General features: G+C 30.9%; 2 protein-coding genes across 2 annotated transcripts in view; both read right to left on the reverse strand.

Annotated features, from left to right (window-relative positions):
• Positions 1–24,776, reverse strand: part of LOC126781252 (larval/pupal rigid cuticle protein 66-like) — a 271,467-nt gene that overhangs the window by 20,225 nt on the left and 226,466 nt on the right. The gene's annotated exons all lie outside the window — the stretch shown is intronic.
• Positions 1–24,776, reverse strand: part of LOC126781224 (zinc finger protein chinmo) — a 45,422-nt gene that overhangs the window by 9,175 nt on the left and 11,471 nt on the right. The window contains exon 2 of the mRNA XM_050506111.1: positions 16,196–16,341. Coding sequence (XP_050362068.1) covers positions 16,196–16,341 — 146 coding nt within the window. The remainder of the gene's footprint in view (positions 1–16,195; positions 16,342–24,776) is intronic.

Genomic DNA, 24,776 nt, shown 5'->3' on the forward strand with positions numbered 1-24,776 from the left:
TTCCATCCATTAATACAAACACAAAACAGTGCAACCTTGATATATCATAAAAAGGAATTTTTATAAAAAGCAAAAATAACATGTTGTTTTAATGATAAAAATTAAAAGTTACCTAATAAACTAAGTGACATATAACCTATGCGATAAGAGGAATGCATCATCCGCCCAGTGTTGCAACGCATGCGCCCACCCGTCTTTAATGACGTAACGAGGAAATGGACGAACGACATTGGTCGACGCGGGCGCAGTTGCAACACCGACATTGGCCTCATTTCGAGACCTACTAACGATAGATAAGCGTTAGTGGGTCTCAACGGCGCGCTTTTGGGATATTTATACAAGTTAGATGCGAATGAAACGTTGAAGGCCATTTTAGTGTACCTACTATTTTTTATCGTTACCTTTAGTTCTATATATATAAACTGTAAAGGAAAGTATGCTATGTATGTTTGTATATCATACATATATGAATAGATTAATACTTTATAATACAAAAGTAAAATATTTGACGATATTACCCGTGAACGCATTTTTTTTTTTTTTATAGAATAGGAAGGTGGACGAGCATATGGGCCACCTGATGGTAAGTTTTCACCTAACGCCCTTAGACATCTGCATTGTAAGAAATGTCAACCATCGCTTATAGCCAATGCGCCACCAACCTTGGGAACAAAGGTTTTATGTCCCTTGTGCCTGTAATTACACTGGCTCACTCACCCTTCAAACCGGAACACAACAATATCAAGTATTGCTGTTTTGCGGTAGAATATTTGATGAGTGGGTGGTACCTACCCAGACGAGCTTGCATTTATAACACTTTTCTTTTTAAGCTTCTGTGATACATCAAGAGTGTCTGATTTGTGAATGGATAGAACTATTAAAGTATCATCTAGCCTAAATTGAGGCGAAAGGAGGTGTATTTTAATTCGATCATTAATAATCTAAGAGTTATAATTAAAGTGCAAAACTCGTTAGATTTCCGAATTGGATATATTCCTATGTAACTTGTCAAAGCGCTAGCTTATACAAAATACTTAATTTATATGATACTTAATCTACATGAACAAAACGTATACGTATATGCAACTGCTAGGGGATTGGACTTTTAATATTTTAACTTCGTTTAAATACAACACACTAAGTATAGATTTAAAGAAATAATTAACTGCTTAATTTTCGGATATTATAATTTGTTTTAAGACGACCTTGTTCGTATGCGCCATAGTTATTTAACAATTGTTATGTAAATCTTTATAAACGTTTTTCTTTTGTTTCGAATGAAAGACTTTTCATAGAGCCTGTGTAGTATTCATAAATTTTAGTCAAAATGTATTTCTTGGAATGTAAAGAGTTTATTATTTTAGAATGAAACCTTTTTTTGACATATTATTATTATCTGTATCAATGACGTTCTTATAGTGAAAGTTACCGTTAAACTTTTTTTTTTAAATTTATATTATATTAAACATTTCAAATATTAACGGCCTTATACACGTTGTTTAGCGCTTGTTTAATCACTGATTTCTCTCTTTCTATGCCAGACACAGCATTGCATGACCACACCCACTGAATATCACTTATAAGTTATTATAAGTTAGTTTAATTTTTTTACACTAATAAAATGTATTTTTTTGTCTTAAATTTGCACAATGAAATCTTTTATAATGAACTAACCTGTTTTGATCGGTTAATATAAATTGGTTTTAATTGTTATCATTACAAAGGAATTTAATTACTTAGATCACTTTATAACATCTACCAATGATGTTGGGATTTAAAGGCACATTTGTATATCAGCGTGCACGACGGTACAAGTAACCTTGGAAAAATATTGGGCGTTTATTTTGATATTTTCATAGATTATAAATAAAACTCAAACACGCGATGTGATTATTATAAAAACTCTTTTCTATGGAGAGGTTAAGCAAATATTTATATTTCACAATGTTGGTCTTTAGTTTCGATATGTCAAAGAAATGATTCATAAATGCGAATATCATTAATTTTAATACAAAGGATTATCAATTAATAAATATCGCATGTATATACTTTGAAACGATATATATATATATATATATATATATATATTTTAAAGAGATTTATTTCAAACATAATAGACGAGTTATCTTGAATTTTCACGAAAATGGCGTACCGTATACACAGCTATACGTATAACAAAACGAACCCAAAATTTCGTAAGTGTGTGCGTGAACAGGATGCAAGTGAAAGCGACGGTGGGGAGAACACGACTAACCCCGTTTCCAGGCTCCCACACAACCATACCTTGTATATGTACATTAATACCTAATAGGGTTGACAACTGAATTAGATCAATAAAAACAAAACTAAGTCTCGACTCATTAAAACTTGATTTATTAACGCAATCAAAGGCTTAATAAAGTTTATTAAGGCTACCCTTGAATATCGAAAGTTTATTTTTGTTTAACTGATTATTATTGTTGATATTATTTAAATATGTAAAAATTTAGTATTTAAAGTATGAAGTAAAGTATTTAAAGTATAATATATTGTAACATTGTTTTTATAATATTTTAGGAATGTACATCCAACATTAAAAACATAAAAAACGACCATCGAAAATCTCCTTTCGTTTTCATGCAACGACCAACCCTGAAACGGCTAGACGTCTGTGTGCGTTCGCCCCATTTCAAGGTCGGCGCGGGTGGAACCCGGGAAAAGAGACAGCGATACCCACCCTAAACGAAAGTGCAAGCGAAATGCGCGACAGAAAATCAATCTTGCACGGAGTAAGGGGGGCACTGAAAAACTAGGTGAACCGTTCTGGATTTTCGGGCCGTACGTGCGTAAACTCGTAATGTAGGTAGTTACGGGAATTTGCAACGAGCCTTTTTTTTATATGAATTCAATAGATATCATACTGATATTTTATAGTTTTGTCGCTATATCAAATGTGGTTGAAATACTTATTTTTACTATTTATGATATTTTTTTTAATATTATGATTTTATATAGTCTATTATTAATAATTTAAACTTAAAATGTCATAAAGTTCATTTAACAATAAATCAAATATAAATAATTTATGTCTAAATTATATGTAAATGAATTTAGAAATAAATATTTGCATAATTATATAGTGAGAATCGTTTACCCTCGGAGTTTCCCCCAAAATTCATATGTAACTCACTTCAAAGAACTGAACCGAATTTAACCCTTTAACACACCCCAATCAATAGTAACATCTACACACCCACAGGGGGTAGATTAGGCCTAAATGCACAACTACAGGGGAAAACCACCCAGGGTGGTTTTGTTTTACGTATAATGCACTTAAATATAGCTATGCGGGTGGATATTCACCCTCCCACCCCTAACCGCAAGAACACCTTGATTCCTGGTAACTAAAACTATATATGTATGTATGTTATGATTGTTAATGTTGCTATAGAGAATATTGTAATTTTAAAATAATTTTGTATACAGGATGTTTAGTTTTGTCGCGACTTGCGATTTGTTGAATTCCTTCAATTGCGTTATTTGGATTTTTAAGAGTAATTGAGTGAGTGATTTCCGTCAATTTATATGACCTGGTATTCTGTTTTTAAAAATACCGAAGATTATTTTTATAAAATCATATATTCTGTTCTTAATCATTATATTTCAAAAGTGCAGTTATTTCTTCTAATGTAATTGTCTCATCTTGTGCAATAAAGTGTTAGCGGTATATTATTATTAGTACACGTAGTTGTTTATTATTGTTATTATTAGTAGGTAGAAGTTTAAGCGCGAAACAAACAAACAAACAAACAAACAGTAAACATTATCCTTTTATAATATGAGTATGATAATACGGAAGAACATGCCTACTTATATCATATCATTGTTCGGCCTTTTTAATATTATCTACTTATTATCAATTGTTTTTAGAAGTAAAAATATTGGCATCATTTTCATTTATAATATTATATAAAATTTAGCGTCTGTTTATTCGTTTCTGAGATATCATAAAGAAAAAACAAAAAAAAAATCTCAGGAAAGCTGTTGTTTATCAATAAATTTTGTTTTACGTGTTATTAAAACTAAATCTTTATAATTTTCATTATTCATGATTCTGCAACTAGAATTATTTAAATGTATAATTCCAGGCCCAAAAGTTTTACGTATTTTCCGAGGCACTGAAAATTTCTCGATAAAAACACTACAACTTCATTATGCCAGGTTTTAAACTCAGGATATGCAACCTTATAAGTGGGCCAATGTCAATAATTAACCTGCAATTTCTGAAACGCTCATCAAAGTCAGATTAACTAATTTGTGTTTAATCTGAATGGTCATTGGTTGATGTCAAGCGATGACGTAATAGGCGACCAATGAGCGTTAAGATTAAAGCCCGATTAGTTAACTTGATTCCGATTAGTGTTTCAGAAACCGGAGATAAGATTATTAAGCTTTTCTTTAATAACGAATGAAACCATACAAAACAGTAAAGCCATTAGCCACGTTACAAAAACGAGGTAAACAAAAACATGCATATCAAATATCTGTAGTGAATTTATCTCCGATAACATATTATCTATGTAGGTAGTTTGTAAAACGATATTTGTTAAAATATATACCGAAATACATGGGGATGTCTAGATGTAAAATTTATAAATTGAAACTTTAATACTGTCAATATTATTTTAAATTGAATTATGAATAATATTATATAAAGATTCCGTAAGAGAAATCCTTTGTCAGATCGACAAAAAAAATTAGGTGTTCTGTCAAAAAAAAATAACATGGAGTTTTTTAATTAGCATTATTTACAATCCAATGCTTTAGTATCTCCGTTCAAGTCGATATTGTATTTAACAATTTTAATTTCGTATATTTTTAAGCGATTATGCAAAGAAGCGTCTGTTTGGATATAAACGCTCGCCTATCGGAGAAATAACTTAGTCTACTATTTAGAGCAAAAATCACAAAAATACAATTTCATATTCCGAAAATCTATTTTCTATTGTAAGTACGATATTGACACCAGCAGGCGAAGCCGTAAGCATGCAATATAATGTTAGCCCACCCCGCGAGCACCAGAACAGGGGTGCCATTTAAACTCACAAACCAGAACAAATATTTCGAGATCCCTGGCTGTTTATCTATCAAAGAAATATAGTTACATTTTATTTAATAGCATAATGGAACATGCAACATATCACATGAAGAATCGGAAAAATTAGTTTTTTAAGATTGATGTCAAAAGCAATCATAGTCAAAAGCTTGATAATGATTAATTTTATTTTGTTAATGAAACAAAAAAAATACAGTACCACATTTAAGCTTCCCCTGATTCCCTTGAAATTAGGACAAATCCGGGAAATCCCGGGCCGTTAGCATCCCTACCAAATTATCAATGCGATCCAATTTCCTTCATAGTCCTCGTTCATACTAGGAGTTCATACAAACATAAATCTAGCAACAATACATTTCAACAAGATATATGCAACACAAGACGCAATGTGATTTCATTGTATCTTAATTATGGATATTGAAATCAAACTGGATTTATGAAACCGTTATCTTCTATTGTGTGGAAGGGGCTTTAGAAGTCAATTTCCGTAGGGCCGCGTTGCAAATTGACGTAACCGTCATATTACTGAGACAGATACTCGTACGTCGTAATTGAAAGTTGAGTCTTTTTGATGTAACATTTGATGTGCAATTTAAAAACTGTCATAGAAATGATTAGTAAATATATTTTTGCCAACAATTATAATGTATAGAGATTAGATTATTTCACAACAAATACAAATATTATTCTTATAGCTTCTTGGTCCATAAAACAGGTTTATAAAATATCAAAAAAATATTTTTATGTGTAAAAATATGAAACACCAAAAAATCGCTATGTTTATTAAGTTGCTTATACATAATATATTTTAACCAGATTTTGCTTCTATGTATATTAAATGGTCCTGCTTGTATATAAGGCAATCATAATGGCGCTCAGTTGTATATACGTTAATGTGCAACAGCGCCATCTAGCGGAGAATCATATCAAGGTAGATAGTATAGTCTTCTCCATGAAAAAATATTATGTGCAAACTTGTTAATCGGTCAAACGGTGTTGCAGTATTTTTTACCTTATACAGGTGTACCAACATCATATATATATATTACGGTAAAAATCAAGGGTGACGTGTGACAGTGCGTTGTCAGCTGGTCGGAGGTGAGGGGCGGAGGGGTGGAGCGCTCGACACACATAGCGCTCGGTCGATAAGACCGGCGCCGATGCGTTCGGCATAGAATTTGTAAACGCAGTACAGTTTTCGTTGGACAAACTCCTGAAAATTTGACCTTTTTTAATAATAACGAAAAACATAGTAATAAGATAAGTATTATTATTTTTTTAACAAAACAATACGACTATATTCAGTACTTTATATACTAATCGTTTTTTTATATGAAATCAACGTGAAAACTCTTATTACGATATAAGAGCGTTACAATAATTATTTAAAACGGCTAAGAGACGTATATTTTATTACCAAGGTGTATTATTTATAATTTCGTTTTCGTTAATTTACAAAAATAAATAATTATTTGTTAACATATTTTTCCTCAGCCTTTATAATTAGAAAAGGGGAAATATTTTTTCTCAAGCAGGTTATTTTATGTTAGGAATTTCAAGTCAAGGAGCGAAATAACGATGAGAACCAGCGATGCATAAAATGAGATCAAATCCACTAACTAAGAGTAAGTGGGAGATCCTGGCTTGTGACTTATTTTTTTTAAACTGTTTTATGACTTTCGTCAGCTTACCGCCCACTTTCAAGAATATGTAATTACTCGATTTAGTGGTTAAAGGTTAATTTTTTGCTTTTTAATTCAAAAGAAGACGAGAAACATTTTCTAATGTCATAAAGATTTTATTAATAATAAATAAATGTTTATTACCCAAAATATAAATAATAATAATAATAATACCCAAAATATATACTCCTGTCAAGATTAAATTTTAGCAATCGAAAGAATAAAAAATCATTAGCCTATCTACATTCATATTTTTCAGCTTTCTAACCCTCTTTATAATATATGCATGTAGCATAGCATACCACACTTAGCACTTACATTCATAATTCATTTTAATTTATTTGACTTTAAAAAACTTATGAACATTATATCCATTATAATATAATTAATTATTTATCTATAAAGATGATAACGTGCAATGAAAAAGCACATATTTATTTCAAATAATAAACTGTGGGGCAAATTTTGTAGCTTTTTTTACGGGTCGTGTATTTTTTTAAATCCCTTGGATTTAACGTTATGCACGCTGGTTTTTAATTAAATTCCTAACCTTGATAGCTTAAAACATATATTATATACAAACGATTAAATATACGTTATTAAAGAAAAAATAAATCTTAATTAATATTTTTAAAAAGTGTTGCAATCAGCCTGCGTGTTAGTTTTACCCAATTATACAGTATAAAAGTGACTCAAAATTAATTATTCCATTGCAGGGGTTTGTACGTCGTGAAACTTCCCGAATTCGTAACCCGGTTCTCACGCCCCCGCCTGACTACAGTCTAGCGCGTGTCGACCTCAAAAACTTGGGACAAGAAAATTTTCAAATTCGTATTGAAACCGATGCATAAATAATACCTCGTTTATCGTAAGAGATGCTTGCTTTTATCTTATACATATATGTACATGGACAGTCTAAAAACTTTCATCGAATAAAAAACAATCAAAAAATTGTGTTCATATTTCAAATATCGTTTTTTTTTATATTAAAAAATAATATCACATTCATTGTTGTTATTTCTTATATACATAATATGACAGTGTATATTTAAAATTATTTTTTTATTTACACGTAGAGTAGATTTTTTTATCATTTAGTGATTTGATAATAAAACAATCGAAAACAAAATGAAATGATGTAACGATTATAAATAATTTCAAATATTAATTTCCAGCTAAATTTCCAGTTTATTAACTTACAACTACATTCAAAAAACCTGAGCTAACTAGTCTAGCTGCGAACTTAACCTAGATTTATAAATTTTGACGCAGAGCGCATGCGATCCGTGCAATCAATAAATACCAAATGTTTGTACCAATTTGAACAAGTTAATTAAAAAAATGTTCATTCTTCCATGTTTCACTTTTCATGGATTAAGTTGCATTTTAATGATGGTGACTTTTTATTTTGCCAACGTCTTTTAAATAAGAATTTCTTATGTTATATTGTTGGTTCGACATAAAATACTACATAAGCTTTTAGACGGAAAGCGTAAATGTTACTGAAAATACGTAAGTTGAACGGTTAAAATAATGAATAATGCCTAACATTATGAATACCTAGAACATTTTAAGAATATATTGAAAGGTAATTTCTAGCACAGTAACAGCCTGTGAAAATTCCACTGCTGGGCTAAGACCTCCTTTTTTGAGGAGGTTTGAAACTTATTCCACTACGCTGCTCCAATGCGGGTTGTTGGAATACACATGTGGAAGAAATTCAGTGAAATTAGACACATGCAGGTTTCCCACAATGTTTTCCTTCGTCGTCAAGCACGAGATGAATTATAAACACAAATTAAGTACATGAAAATTTAGTAGTGCTTGCCCGGGCTTAAACCCACGATCGGTTAAGAATCACGCGTTCTAACCACTAGGCAATCTCGAATTTCTATCAAGATTTAAGAAAACCACAAATGTATTATCATATGTGCTAAACTAAAACGTATTAAAAAAACTGTAAATCACAAATAAAACATATTTAAAAAGCAATATACATTGTTTTTAAACGACGAAGTTACCAAAATCGATTGTTTTGCAAAGATATCGAAATGCATCCGTCATTTGTTATTTTTTTTTAAATTTCCGCACCGTTGATAAGATAACCTTAAGGTGAATTATTAAAAAAAATAGCCGACACGTGTAGACGACACAGTTCAATACACTCTATATTAAAATAATATGCATTTTATCGTCAACGACAATTTTGTATATCGCTCAAGGCTAACTTAATTTTTTTTACACGGGCACTTAAAATTACGACGATAAATCGTTATATATAATATAATATTATAAAAATAGTTATACATGACGAAAAAACTATTTATATTCTGTGTATAAATATATATAATCATAACTCGAACATCGATTTTACAGACATTAGCATCGAATATTTAATCGATTTTTCCTCGAATAAAAACGGGTTTTAAACTAAAAATATTTTTTGTATATTATTTATATTGCCTGATACTTCACGGAAATCTATAATAATTATTTAAAAATTCAGCTGTTGCGTATTTTATAGATATCAGATAAATATTTCATTAAAACAGGAAAAAAAAATCGAAAATAGTTAATAATAAATGATATAAAATAATAAAATCAACTTCGTCGTATATTATATTTGAAAAACAAACATATCAAGAGATATTTTTTTTAAGTTCATACAATTAAAAAAAATATGAAAATTAGACTGATCATCTTTATTACATATTTTTTAAACGGAGTAAGCAACACTTTTAAAATAAAAACTCATAGATTTTTTTAAAATTTGCCGATATTATTTAAAAAATAATAAAAAATGTACTAATCGATAAAAATATTTAAATAACAAATTTCAAGTTTTGTTAAGGACAATAAAAAATAATTAGCCCAATTGAATTTCAGACCTGCATCGCTAAGAATAAGAAGTGCGTCCGTTGAGCTATTATTTTTGCCCCAGACACCTACCACAGTACTGTAAGAAGTATAAGAGTACTCCCTACATCGTCAATGCTACCAACATTTAGAACTAAGATTAGTATCCCCCTTCTGCCTGTCATTACATTGACTCTCTCATTCCACGAACCGGAATACAACAAAACTAAATTGTACTGTAATTGCAGAATAAATGACGTAACAGTCACAGATAATATATACTGATATTATGAATGAGAATTGGCTCTGTCAATCTGTCTGTTACTCTTACCGATATTGATGAAATTAAAAGACGGGAAAATAATAAAGATATAAAAACTCAAAAAATCTAAGCCGATATAAGATTCTTACATCTCAAGCAAAGATTTAAAAAAAATGTTGTTCGAAAATCAAATACGATCTTATATAATTATAAAATAAAATATTATATATTTAACTGAATGCGTGCAAGCTTATCAAACAATTTATGCAAAATGTAAGGATAAAAAAAAATATATCGGATGATGTCAACGACCTTTTTATCAATTTCGCAAGATTTCGCGGACAACTATGCATGTAGCGATGTTAACGCCTTATAGCGATAAATGGCGATAATTTATTGCATGTGTTACGAAAGAACTCCCTAAAGGAGTGCGAATATTATTAATAAAATTTATATAATATAAATTAATCGTTCGTTCAAAGTCAATGCTTCAAAGAAGTATAAAGGTAATTTGTCAAAGAACACGGTTGTTGCGGCTGTTTAACTTACATTACGTCTTAATAGCAATAATTCACCGTGAAAGTGCGTGAGTAATAACTAAACATATTCAAATAAAATTAAAAGACCATTTCTTTTGTTTTAATTAAAAAGAAGTATTAATCATTCCTTTCATTGCCATAGCGCCTAAAAACGTGGGATCTAAGATATGATGTCCCTTGTGACCGTAGTTAGCAAGCTCACTCACCCTTCAAACCGGAACACGACAATACTTAGTATTGCTGATTATCGGTAAAATGTCTTAAACCGAAAATCCAATGGTTCCAGTCAGCCAGTCTGGTTAGGTGCCACCCACACCAAGGTACCACAATTTGAAACAATTCAAAGTTTATTGTAATTTGTTATTATTTTTAAGATTGTTGAACAAAAATTTTCACACCAGATATTATGAAAACCTTGAACAAAGAAATGGCCAGTTTTTTTTCCAATCCGGTTAAAAGTTAAATAAAGAGTTTAAAAGGTTTTATTCGTTTATGCTTAAAAAAGAAAATAAATTTAAAACGTGACAATCACGTGGCGGAATTGAAATTTCTTCTCGCGTATTTTTCCTTAAAATGTGACGATAACATGTGCCTTTCATTGTAAAAACAGAAGTATACCTTAAATAATATTAAAAAACAAATATATATTTTTTTATTTACTATTGATAACCTTTAAGCCGTAATTGTTGTTAAGGAAGAAAATATAGATTGAATTGTCACATCCTATTTACTATCTTGATTTGAGTTATAATTTTACAATTCAGTAAAAATATGGAGATTTTTTTTCAAGTTTAAATTTAAAAACATCATTAATGGCATTTCTTATCTTCTGTACATATAAATAGCTACTATAAACGACCACTCGCCTTCATTTTTTCTAGTTTGGTCAATGAATGATAACAAAAAATACTTTAATTAATCCGTTATTTATTTAAAGTGCAATGTATAAATAGATTAATTGTCATATATCATTAATTGAATCAATACAATTAGTAAAAGTAACAGTCTGTTAATGTCCTACTGCTAAGGCTAAGGCTAAGGCTAAGGCCTCCGCTCCCTTTTGAGGAAAAGGTTTAGAGCTTATTCCACCAAGCTGCTCCAATGCGGGTTGGTAGAATACCCATGTGGCGGAATTTCAATGAAATTAGACACATACAGGTTTCCTCCCGATGTTTTCCTTCACCGTCAAGCACGAGATGAATTATAAACACAAATTAAGTACATGAAAATTCAGTGGTACTTGCCCGGGTTTGAACCCACGATCATCGGTTAAGATTCACGCGTTCTAACCACTAAGCCATCTCGGCTATTGAATATACAATTAGTAAAAATAAGAAAATTGGGTTAGGTGAAAATTATGAGACGTAGAACTTAATACATTTTCGAGGTAATAGAAACATTTCAAGCAATACTAGAAAAAATCAAAATCTTAGGTAGTAAATTGAAGGCATTTTGATACTTGAAAGTATCATTAACGCTAGCGCAATTATCTATAATTCAGTAGTTTTTTTTCGTATAAGGTCAAGTTTATCATAATAACACGTGATAAAAAATATATAATATTATATATCTACGTAAATATATACATTTATTATATTATATGTCATAAAATCAAACTATTATAATTAAACATAATTTTAAATGATATATAAACAAATAAATAATATTGAAGTCTGTCTGTGATATCAAGGTAACCTCTTATAAGTTAATATGGCTATTTGCGAATTACCAAACACGAAACAATCGTTTTATTAGTGTGTGTCTGTTTGTCTGCAGTAATCTTCAAAACGGCAAGAAGTTACAAATGCAAATAAATGAATTATTATAAGGAGTATTTCAATGCTGGCCACTATTTCAGGCTTATCAATACATCTATACAAATAAGTAAAATTGAAATGTTTGTCTGTGATTTCAAAACAACTGCCTCCTTTTTAAGTTAATATCATTATTTGCGAGTTTCAAAAACTAAAATAACCATAATTTTATTTTGCACTACCGATGCTACGTAATAATTTAAATACTTTATACGTATAACTCAAATAAGCAGTGTGAACGTCAAGATATCTGCCAAATTGAATGATTTTCGTCACAAACTGAATTCGACGATGAAGAAGTCGCTGGTTTTACTAGTAATTAATAATATTGAACAAAATATTCGATACATCAGTAAACCTCTAGATGCAAATAAGATCGTCAAATATAATACGACAAAATAAAAAATACCACAGACATATTTAAGATGTATTTATATTATGTGTATTAATTTTACTGTAATGCCAATTTTATACATAAAATGTTTAACACACGCATACGAAGTAACTTAAATATACAATCAAAGTGGAAACATACATCGCGGTAAGTTAGTGTATTCGAAAATTCATCAATTAGCACACATTACGATTGAGCATTTGTTTGCCGAATGTGTTTGACGCTGGCCTCGACAATGCTCCTAAATAAGACATATTCATATGCAAAGTTCTGAATAAAACGCTCTTGTAAAAACGCAGTAAAACGATCATAACCTTTGGTGCTAAAGAGTTCAATGGAAAAAAATAGATTTAATTACACAAATAGATAATTATAATGTTTTCTTTGTAAATACTTCACCGCTAATTCACCTGTCTTTAGAGAGATAAAGTACACTATGTATTTCCTTATGGTTCCAGCTTGCTTCATACCGAATGCAATCAAAATTAATTTAGCGATTTAGCCGTGAAAGCGCGACACACAGACCAATATAAGAGTTTCTCACCGAATTATTAGATAATATTTACAAAAATATCTCAATTTAAAATTACATGTAAGAAATGATTTGTATCACCATAGACTTAATGTTATAACACACTAAATATCACAAAATAAAATTAAACATTTAATAATACCATCGTTTTTTAAGATATGTGATTTATGAAAATATTTAAAAGCATATTTAACTAATGTTCGTAAAGGGATGCAACGGGAAAATGCTGCTTTGAATGCAAATGGTCATGATTTGTAAATGAGTGTTTTTAATTACAATGTTTATATACTAACATAAACCCTGTATGTATATAATTTTTATTACACTAATATTACCGATTAAAATAGTGTTATTATTATGAAACGATATATGTTTTCAAAGTTGTTTTTATGAAACCATTAATTTTTATGACTCATTATTTGCGTGCGTTCAGCTTGATTACGCGCATAAAAATACTGTAAAACGCGACGTGTGAAATCGCTTTAAACTAAAAATTATATATCAAACCTCATATTAGCATTCTCAATATATATATATTCGTTTTAAAATAATCATAAGCAGTTTTTTTTTAAATACTGTTTTATCTAGTGTTGGTTTTTTATAAAAAAATGATCTTTTATTTTAGATTACCGAAAAACATTTCGTCGTAACCTCTTTTTTTATATTTAAACGTTGTAATTTTTTTTAAGATTTAATTGACAGTAATTTGTTATAATTTATATATCAAACATATATAAGTTATATAAGCGTATTGCTAAAATTAGACAGCGTCGCTTAAGCACGGAAACAATTCCGATCTAAGGAGTAAAATATTCTTTTCTTTATGCCTATGCCATCAAAAAATTAAAAAAAATCTGTTTATGAAGAAAACAAGAAACTTTTTTGTGTTGCCCTTTACTTTACTCTGACTTCTGTCACGTGAATGTTTTCAGTTTGATTTTTCTTTTAGATTGAGTTATTTTTATATGGGTTAATGTCATTATTACATTGAATATAATAAACATTAATTAATCTTAATAATAGTTAACAATACTACAATAATACAAATATTAAAATAATGTAGACGATATTGCTGAATATACATTGTCTACCACAACTCAAAATTCATATGCGTATATATATTAAACATATTCAGTCAACTAAAAGAACTAAAAATTTTGATTACAATTTTTAACGTACGACACGAATTGATATCTAATAAATAATTACTTACTATTCTTCAAAACAAAACTAAGTTGTTCTTTATTTTATCTTTTGTTTTGTTGATTTCGATGCTATTTTTTATGATCATTGAAAAGAATTATTCGTCAAGACTACGTTTTGTTCTATTAAAATTATTATCATTAGTTATCTTTTTAAAAACACGCTTTAGAATAGATACATAAAAAATATATTACGTTCTTTTAACATGATACGATTATCCGGTGGCTAAGTTTTGGGCATGTCTAAGTAACAGCTGGGTGGTTGTTTGTTTATGAAAAGTGAGTGAGCCAATTATAAAGGACAGTTGGCGCCGCATTGACATTGTCAGAAATGGTCTTTACGACGAGGCACCTGCGCCTGCGCATCCATATACCACAATAATAAAACTGTCTACAAATGTGTGCAAACATACAACATAACACTCTTCACGCTCTGACTCTTATAATCCGATGGAACAGAAGATCCGACACAACGGGAAATAATTCAGACGCAGAACCACCGGCTTTTACGTGCTTATAATATCCGGCTTACTAAAAAACACTGTAGATTGAATCGTTACATACCGATTTTTCTTTTCCGACGTCAGTAAATTGACATTCGGAAGAAGAAGACAAAGCATTGTAATTACGATAAATGTGTAGTGTAGTTTTATGTGAGACGTAACGCCTGAACACGCTATCAATATTTTTTCTGACAATCGCTATTTACACGATCAATTGCTTCTGTTCTGTAAAATTTTTCTCTTGAGTAGTTATGCTCGTACCTTTGATGGTAGTACGCCGTTATTATAGTACAAGTATTGTTATTATATTTTTATATATATATTGTTCCAATCCTGTAGGATTGGAACGATTACAAAGACCGGATCAAAAAACACGTATCCTCATATAAAATGATATAAAGGCTATGTAAAGGTAAAACAGCACTGTTATTAATTTTTTTATCACAGCAGAGATTTTATTTGAAACAACCTAAAATTTACAAATACAAGCAATACGAGTAAGTCTTATTATTCTTAGCTTACTAACAAACAAAGGTATTATCATAGATTTATTAATGGTTATTTTAAATTTCACACATAATCCCTTAATTGCGGACGGTTGTTAATCAAGTATGTACGAATCACGAAATTGCATGTAAGCTTAAAAAAAAAATCAAAGCATTTAGTTTGTATATATACTCCTACGTACCAGTAATAAAAAATTAAACGACGATATTTAAGAGCCGAGACTTGATGAACTGTGTTAATGAATAATATATAAAACAAAACTGTTAGTGCCGTCTGTAAGTCATTTTTTTAATAATATTAAAAAAAAAATTTGGAACACATTTCTTTTAACGCCCGCCCAAACCAGACGTTAGCAGCACCTATTGCTTATAAAGTACAACCCAGTACTCAACTTATTCGCACCAGTACGATTAAGGCTTTATCCGGAGACCGTTTTTTTTTTAAACGTATCATTACAATATTTGAACACAAATATCATAAAAAAACAGCTTTAAGAAAGTGCTAACGTAGTCAGATTTTTTATCCGAATATGTTGACACAATATAATCTTAATCCTATATATTATATAATATGATAGTTTCACATTCTAGCTTTTCGTGGCACGCCTCTGTGCAAGCCCCTTTTAGTAGATATCACGCACTCATTATTATTTCTATTTGTTGAGACAGTGTAACTACAAAACAAGGGACATAACATCTTCGTTCTCAGGGTTGGAGGCGTATTGACGTTGATTGGTTACTATTTCATACAGGTCGTAGAAGATGGTCTGTCTATTACACTAGAAAAAACTTTAAGAGAAGAACACTCACCCTCGCAATAGAGCGTGACGTCAGCAAGACTCTCTGAATTCCAGAGGTTCGCGAACGATGTGGCCAAATTAGAGCCGAAGCTGTTCCACTTAAGGCAGTACTGCTGCTGTTGGGAGTCCATGCCCGGGCCGCCTCGGATACCTGCCCTGTATAGATAATACACATTATTAACATGTTAACATAAAAAAAGAATTTATTGCACAAAAGTTAAAAACAGAAATGTTACATATAAATAAACTAATTAAAACTAGACTGCAATAAAACCTTATCGCTTTAAACAATCTCTTACAAGCGATCTTTATACCTAGAATTCAAAGTAAGAGACCTTAATCTAAAATATAACAAAGACAATTAAAAAAAAAATTAAAGTAGGTAGTATGTGATCTAGAAAGCTAAGTTAAGACTTAAAAATAAACTATGAAATTCTGAAGTACTTTATATATGTATTTGTGTGTACATACTTTACATATGGACCGACCTTTAAACCGAATAATTCGTAACACACAAACGATTATGTCGATAAACTGGGTCTGACCGATAAATATTTAATAAATACGATTGATGGTTCTCACGTTGCCGGCAACATTATTTATTAAACGCAATATACCAAACGGACATAATTTTATCGATTTTTATTGTATCAAGGGTAGTTTGAAATAGATGCCTTATTTAGCGACGGACGCCTAATGACTAAAATATAAGTGTCCGCCCTGAAACACGACTTAAGTATAGGGGGAAGTGTGTTATATTTTGGAAAAGGTATATTGACTTAGTTATTAAAGTGAATTTCTAAATATTAGTGACGTAGCGCACTTAAAATATTGTACGGATATTTTTTTTATTGACCCCCAGAAGCACACGAAATTCACGCTTGTCACGTCAATAATCTTGTCTTAATTCAAAGTGAAACTACGAAGTACAATTATATACATATACTAAAACCTTCTCCGGAAAGCGCTACATCATCTGGTATAAGTTTTATGTGCATTGGTTTAGTATTTTTTTCTGTTACGCATTACAAAAAAAGCCTTTTCGTTTATTAGTAATATCATAATATAATTTACTATAAACGTGAATTAAATGAGTTCTCATGAGAAATCATTTTTTTCTTATTGAATTTAATTATAATTGCCAATTTTTTATTGAAAGTTCAATGTTAGTATTAATAATTTACTGTTAACTTAGAAAAAATTGCTCTTGAACACAGAATGTTTCAAAAATATTGAGTTTTCCCAAGAACGTCCAGATATAAAACCTTATTAGGAAATGAAAAGTAAATAAGCGGAAGTCAATTGTATCATGTAAGTCTTGTGTAATAATAAAAATATTAATAAACTTATTTAATTTAATTTCAAAAGTTGAGTTATAATTACAATTAAAAAAATACCTCAATGAAAAATAAAGTAATTATCTAAATGATTTGATGTTTTCGATTACTGCCTCATTGTTATATTAATTACATTTCATTTCACTCTCAAAAACTATTAATTAAATTGACAATACATAAAAAACCACGGACATCGTAATAACATAAACATAATATCAAAAGTACTAATGTTATGTCTGATATTTCTAGTTTATTTATTAGCTATGTTATTTATAAGTTAAGAACTCAAATACTCTAAGCGGACTCGGAGCGGTGCAAAGAAATACATTCGTTACCTGTAGACCGTAAATCTAACGTGGCTCTATAATTTTCAACCATTTGGCCTAAAACATCAGAAAGCATGAGCCGAGTCGATACGGTATCGATTTGATTCCCAGCACTCCGTTACGACCTAACTGTATATTTGCATGCGTGCACGTAACACCGCCAGTATTGGCTGAACTTTTGGGGCGTATTGTGCGTGTTTGTTCTATGCGTAGGGGGGAGGCCAAGTTAGATTGGAGGTGGAGGAATTTCGGCTGCGACCCGGTTCCGGAATGCAGCACACGCGCACGCGCACTAGCTCGGGGAGAAGGGGGACGGCTGCACCGAGTTGCGCAAAGTGCCGCGGCAACGGTCACTCGGCGATGGCATAGAGTAATTACTTTATAGACGCGACACTACATTTTACATTTCAAATAAAAAGTTTCTCAAGAATAAACATGAATGACTTATTATTTGTTAATGTTTAAGCCATATCAATTATAATGACATTGAAAAATATATATTTCAAAGGAAGCCGATAAGCCGAGATGGCTCCGTGAGTAGAATTCGTCAAACTGAACCAAAGATAGATTCAAATTCGGCAAATACTACACTAGTTTTCGTGAACTTAATTTGTATTTATAATTCAACTCATGCTCATAGGTAAACGGAAACATCGAGAGTAAACTTGTATCGGGACATACTGTCACATGTATAAGTCGGGACCAACAACCAGATGAAGCAGTGGGACATTTACTTACTGGAATGGAAAACAATAACCTCGGCTATAGATGTGCCAATGTCCGCCCTCTATTTGGGTTAACACGCTTCACGAACCGCGAAAATCATCAAAAACATTCCCTATTCAAATGTTATTGAGGGAAATGGGAAAACTTCGGGAAAAACGGACGTATATAACAATTCTCGCCCAGATACGGGACGTTCTCTAACGTTATCTTATTGAAGATTTGTTTTATATGTATGTGTAAATAAAAACTTCGATAATACCGAAACAACATTTTAAGAAAGTTACGTGTTACATTTTCATTTTATTGCACATTTTACTTAAAAAACTTAAAATAATTTATTTATATTTATTAAAATTAAATAATATTTAAAATAAAATCTCGTATACATACACTTTAGTCACTTTAGTTAGTGGGATTGTCGAAAAATTTTATATCATATTTCAATAGTGTTCTTAAATTACTGAGAATGTAATATATCTTTTACATAATATATGACAATTGTATTTATATAAACAAGTAAAAGTACTTTTGATTCGTTTTGAAAAGTAACCGAATGTGTAGAAGAATCCGTAGAAAAATATTTTTTCGAGTGACATTTTTATGGGCGCGATGGACGGCCGATTATGTGTTACTCGCTACCCGTGCTACATAAAACGTTTTTATCGTAATATAAATAAAGCTCCAAGTCTGTATATTTTTTTCAGACATCTTCTACCATCTTCTTCACATTTCAGGAAAATTACAAAAAATAAAAATTAATTATACGACTAAACCTTACTTATGAATCACTCCGTTAATTGGTTAATACCGTATAATAATCCGTACACACAGACGCGGCGGAGATACTTTTATTTAACATTATCTCTTATCATTAATTCTTTTATTCAATTCATATTGTAAAACTTCAAACTTCTGGACTTACGAATAATTTGTTATTTTAATACAGATAACTTTTTATTTTTTGTGTCGTAGGGTTATTATTTTTAAATTAGCAAAACCCGGATATCATGATCATGCCTGTATAATATATTAAAATTAATTATAAATATTATATATCAATTTGTGAGAACCGTAATACGTCGCGGACTTCTTCGTAAGCTCTACTCTTTCTTCATTCACTTACCTTTAAGGTAGCCTACGTGAAAAACGCATTCACTCGACCGTTTTTTCGTCGACTCACGTTGCAAAATTGGTCTACGAAAAAACCCTTTTATTTTAACATGATAATAAATAGCTTATGTTCACCCTGGCATTTCATTTAACGATTTGATAAAGGCTTTGTTTTCATACTGTATAAGAAAATACTTGTGGCTTCGGTGATTACCTCTTCCTTTATAATATAGATTAAAAAAACACGATCATTATGATGCATTAATGATGAAATTATTATGTGATTGATAAGATGATAATATTTGATAACTTTGTTATGTTTTATTATAAATATAAACCGTTTAAAGTTGTGGCCTTGACAGGTATCGAAAGTGTTCTTAAAACGAAATGTTCCGTAATAAAAAAAATAACAATACCGATTTATACGGCACGCAACGCTTACAAAGAAAACGATATTTAATTCACCTACACGCTAAAACTACTTACAACATGTTAATATTTTAAATATAACGAAAGTAAAACCTATTAATGTCCCACAGCTGGGACTCTGGGATTCCGTACAATTTTTTTTCTCACCGCCGAGCTCGATATGAATTACAAACAAATTATGCACATGACAACTCTACGGCGCTTACCTGTATTTGAACCTTTGATCATTGGCTGACTTCTACAAACTACTGCTATCTAAACCAAATCATTATAAAATGTGACGATGGAATCGAAATAACAGAAGGCATGTTGGATTTCTTGTGACGTCATAAAAGCAGCGACGATAAGAATTATACGGAAACAACGATATCATGACTGTCAAATTAACATCAGAAGCTTATAAATTATTTCTATGAAAATAATAAATAGTCTATTGTATGGTAGTAGAAATTTTCTTAATTGTCACAGTATTGATACAAAACTGAAAATTGCGTTTTACACTAATTAGAAACGTTTCTAAATAGACTTCACGTTATCAGAGTGCAGTTGAACAAAGGAGACACTTATTCAAAAATTACAAGTATGATTCGTATATATAAACAAACCAAGTTCAAAGCCTCATTGTTCAGTATACAGAATATAAAATGCAGCGGAAGATTCACCACACAACTAGGGCGACCTTCAAACATTCCTCAAAACGGTTGCGCTTTGTTTATGAACACCGAAATAACACGAAGGTAATAGACACGACGCATTCTTTTCATTACCTCATAACATTACCGTTTAAAACAGTTACAGTCGAATTATGGTTCATGTTAGTCAAACCTATTTTTTTTTTAAATATATAGGCTAGGGCTTGACTGTTATCACACCTGATGGAAAGTGATGATGCAGTCTAAGGTGGAGTGCGCTTGCGTAGATGATGCCTATTCACTCTATAAATAGTTATATGACAAAATGCCTTCAGCGTCCCAGTGACAGATTACTTCTATGGCATTTCTAAATTATTTATTAGTCTAAGGTGGCCATGGCGTGCTTTTTGTTACGTAATCCCGTTCTCATTCACCGTAAATATCGTCAATTTAAGCGCTGTAGTAAATGCAATGAGTTTGTGTGAATTGTTGACATTAAAATAAAACGACAATTTTTTTTTGTAAATTATACCAAATTGTATGTTATTGGTATTAATAAAAAAATAATCGTATTTCATTATATGTAATAGATTTCATTTCTAATTATATAACAACTGAACATAAATGTGTATTCCACCAACCCGCATTGGAGCAGCGTGGTGGAATAAGCCACAAACTTTCTCCTCAAAAAGAGGAGAGGAGGCCTTTTGCTCAGCAATGGGACATTCACAGGCTGTTACGGTTAAACATAAATGTATGAAATAAGATATTATTTATTTATTAAGCGGTCACAGTCATAGTCTTATATTTTATTAGTTTAATAGCAAGAATTTACATAATATCAATGAAACACGACAAGTTTTCAGTTCGGTTTGTCTGAAAAAAGTTAAAGCATAACCTAATTGTCTACAGTGTAATGTTGTAATATCAAAAGTAGCCGTTGTTATTCGAAACGGTTATTTAAAATCATCATCTCACGTTTCGTTTCGTGACATGGAACTAATATCGCTCCCAAATTGTGTGTACTTTAATATGCATTCGTTGACTTCACAATTGGGACACAGTTATGCGGAAATAAGGCATTCCGTAGCGAGCTAACAACATACGTACCGACCAATTCCCTTTGTATATTGTAGTATGTATTAAATATAGTAATGGTATATAGCTTATAAATGTGGTGATGTACTCACTATCTTAAAGTATCGTTAAAATTTAACTTGCCTGTGCAAAATACGAGTTTTAAAAAAGTATGTATAATAAGTATTAAATCATTCAGATATCAATAAAAATAAATTAAAATAAAAAGCGGAAGAACAGTCTATACAACAGTTAATGACAGTGTAATTAAAGGCACATGGGACATAGCATATTAGATCCCTCTTAAAATTTAAATTGTAATGCTGCCTGGAAATAAAAAACGTGCAGGGATATCAAAAAAATAAATCAAATAATAGGAAAGGCATACCAAATCCTCAGACAACACGTTTGTGTCCACCATTAATTTTAAACTCTCAACAATACAAATAAATAAAAATCTCAAAAAAAATATCATAAAAGGCAATAGAAGAGAAATTGCAGAATATGAATCTGATGGGTCACTTCCGAATAACTCCATCACGGTTGGAAAGGAAGGCGGTGCTTTGATTCACAATATGATACACAAATGACTTATAAGTTGTTACCAATAAGGTCGAAAATTGCTTGAATGTATGGAGGGTCTAGTCATACAAACGTTGCTCAAAACAAAAACATAATGATTACACGCTTGTTTATTGCGTTGATTTAAATGTTTCCAAGATACTTTTAATACCATAAAGTTATAAATATTATTGCAAGTAAAAATATTTATGAACTTCGTTTTAAAAAACATGTAATTCAGTACAGGATAGGAGACGCATTTGAATGTTACATACACGATCGTTAGACGCATATTCGTCCTTAAAATTCGCCTCTCAATGAGCTCGGACACGCTTCATTCATTTCATTTATCCTTCATCAAAAAGTATTGAATGCGTTTACTTTCATTCAATTTCCTATAAAGAAGTCTAAATTTTAAATCAAACAAATTTAGATGAATAACTTTAAAAGTTAACAAAATTGCATACCAGAATCTTATTTCTAAAGTATATAATGTGACTTAAGTTTCAATTCATAATTTCTGCAATGCATATATATGCAATTAACCGTACATTTATAAATCGTACCGTATAAAAATAATCGCTACGTAAACCTTTTACTCTTCTGACACAGTCAGTATGCAAATGACTTCTTAGCAAGCGATTACGAAAGCCGATGTCGAAACGTATGCAGGCCTGTTTTCTAAATTTCAAACGACTCAGATGCATTTAATATGTGTACGTAATAGTATGACAGCTGTGATAAAGCCATAAGAAATTAAGCTAGTGGTAATGTCTGACTAGACCGGTCAACTGCGCAGGAGATAGAGCGGATAAGGGGCAATGTTTAATTGGGGATAGGGCTTTGTACATCCCCGTCTGTGTAGGTACCACGAACTTGTTACATATTCTACCGCCAAACAGCAATAATTAGTATTTTTGTGTTCCAGATTAAAGGAGTAAGACATATTGCGACGCATTGGCGATGTAAGGGATGGTTAATATTTCTTAAAACGCCAATATCTATTGGCGGCACTTTTCATCGATGGTCCATTTCCCTTTTATGTATAAAAAAATTAAGAGCGCGTACACAAGTGCACTCTTCTACCCTCGCTCTCATAACCGATAGGGATAAAATCATAGCAATATTGCATACATTAATCAAAAATATATGTATATAATGAAAACGTTATCAACAGCTATATTTTGACATTGTTTTGTACTTTAAAAACCTTATGAACGTAAACGCAGAAAAATAAATTAAATATAAACTTACTTTAAAAGATTGTATATAAAAATACCGTAAAATCAATAACTACTTAAACACCTAAGTATAATTTTTAGGTATCACAAAAACTATGACTTTCTACTTGCATTGCTTTTCCGGCAAATGAGGGGCCCACTTCGGGAGGCGAAGGGGGGCACGTCAAAATAGAAAGTTGCATGCCGCTGCAATGCGCACACGCACGGTTGCGTTTCGCAACACACAACCTCTGAGTCTATGTATACATGTTAAAGACAAATTTAAGTAATATTATTGAGCTTAGAATTTTAATCTTAGAATTAAAATCTTTGGAAAGATTGCGAGGGGGAGGCGTTACTATGTACAATTTAATTATATAAGAAATAGCTTGATTTTTATGAAACTTTTGATGATTATTATTATTGAATGCAAATCAGATTATTGTCACTAGACGGTGCTATTTTCAATACAAATCGCAGTAAAATTCAACGCTATCGAATAAGGTAAAAAAAACTCGCACTACACACTCTGTTTCATTGTTTAAAGTCAACGTGACATAATTCACAAGCACATTTCGTACGGCGTACCAAACAATAAACAAACGTAGAAAGTATCATAATCTTTGAAACTAGACTGTAGAATTTGATTTACTTATTTATTTTTAAATAAATAGAAGTATTATCAATAAAATTAATACAATTTTGACTTTTTAAAATATATTAAAGTCGAATTAATAATACAAATATTTTTTTCAATAAAAGTAAATGATCATCTATAATAATAATATAATGAACCGTTTCGTAATCGAACAATCTCTTATTTATTAATATCGGAAATAAATTCTTCGTCTTCTAAATCGAGCTGTGAGAAAGCACAGAGCCGCGCCTAATTCCGAAGTCGTTTTGAAGCAAGGCGCATGCGCGAGCGATTCAGTGCGTGCGCTATGGATGTACACCTTTCACTACTGCAGCTGAACACAAAGCTCGTGGTACATCACAGCTTGGTTCCAATTTAAAACGTAAGTGACTCTAATTACAAGCATAAGGGAGCATCTAAGATTTCAGTATCATTGACAATCAAACATATATGATAACTTTTCAAAACTGTATCAATATTATTATCAAACCTACTTATTTTATATTAAACGAGTTAATAGCCATCTACGGTTGAAT

Source organism: Nymphalis io, chromosome 3 (assembly GCF_905147045.1).
Source record: "Nymphalis io chromosome 3, ilAglIoxx1.1, whole genome shotgun sequence".
Taxonomy (NCBI): domain Eukaryota; kingdom Metazoa; phylum Arthropoda; class Insecta; order Lepidoptera; family Nymphalidae; genus Nymphalis; species Nymphalis io.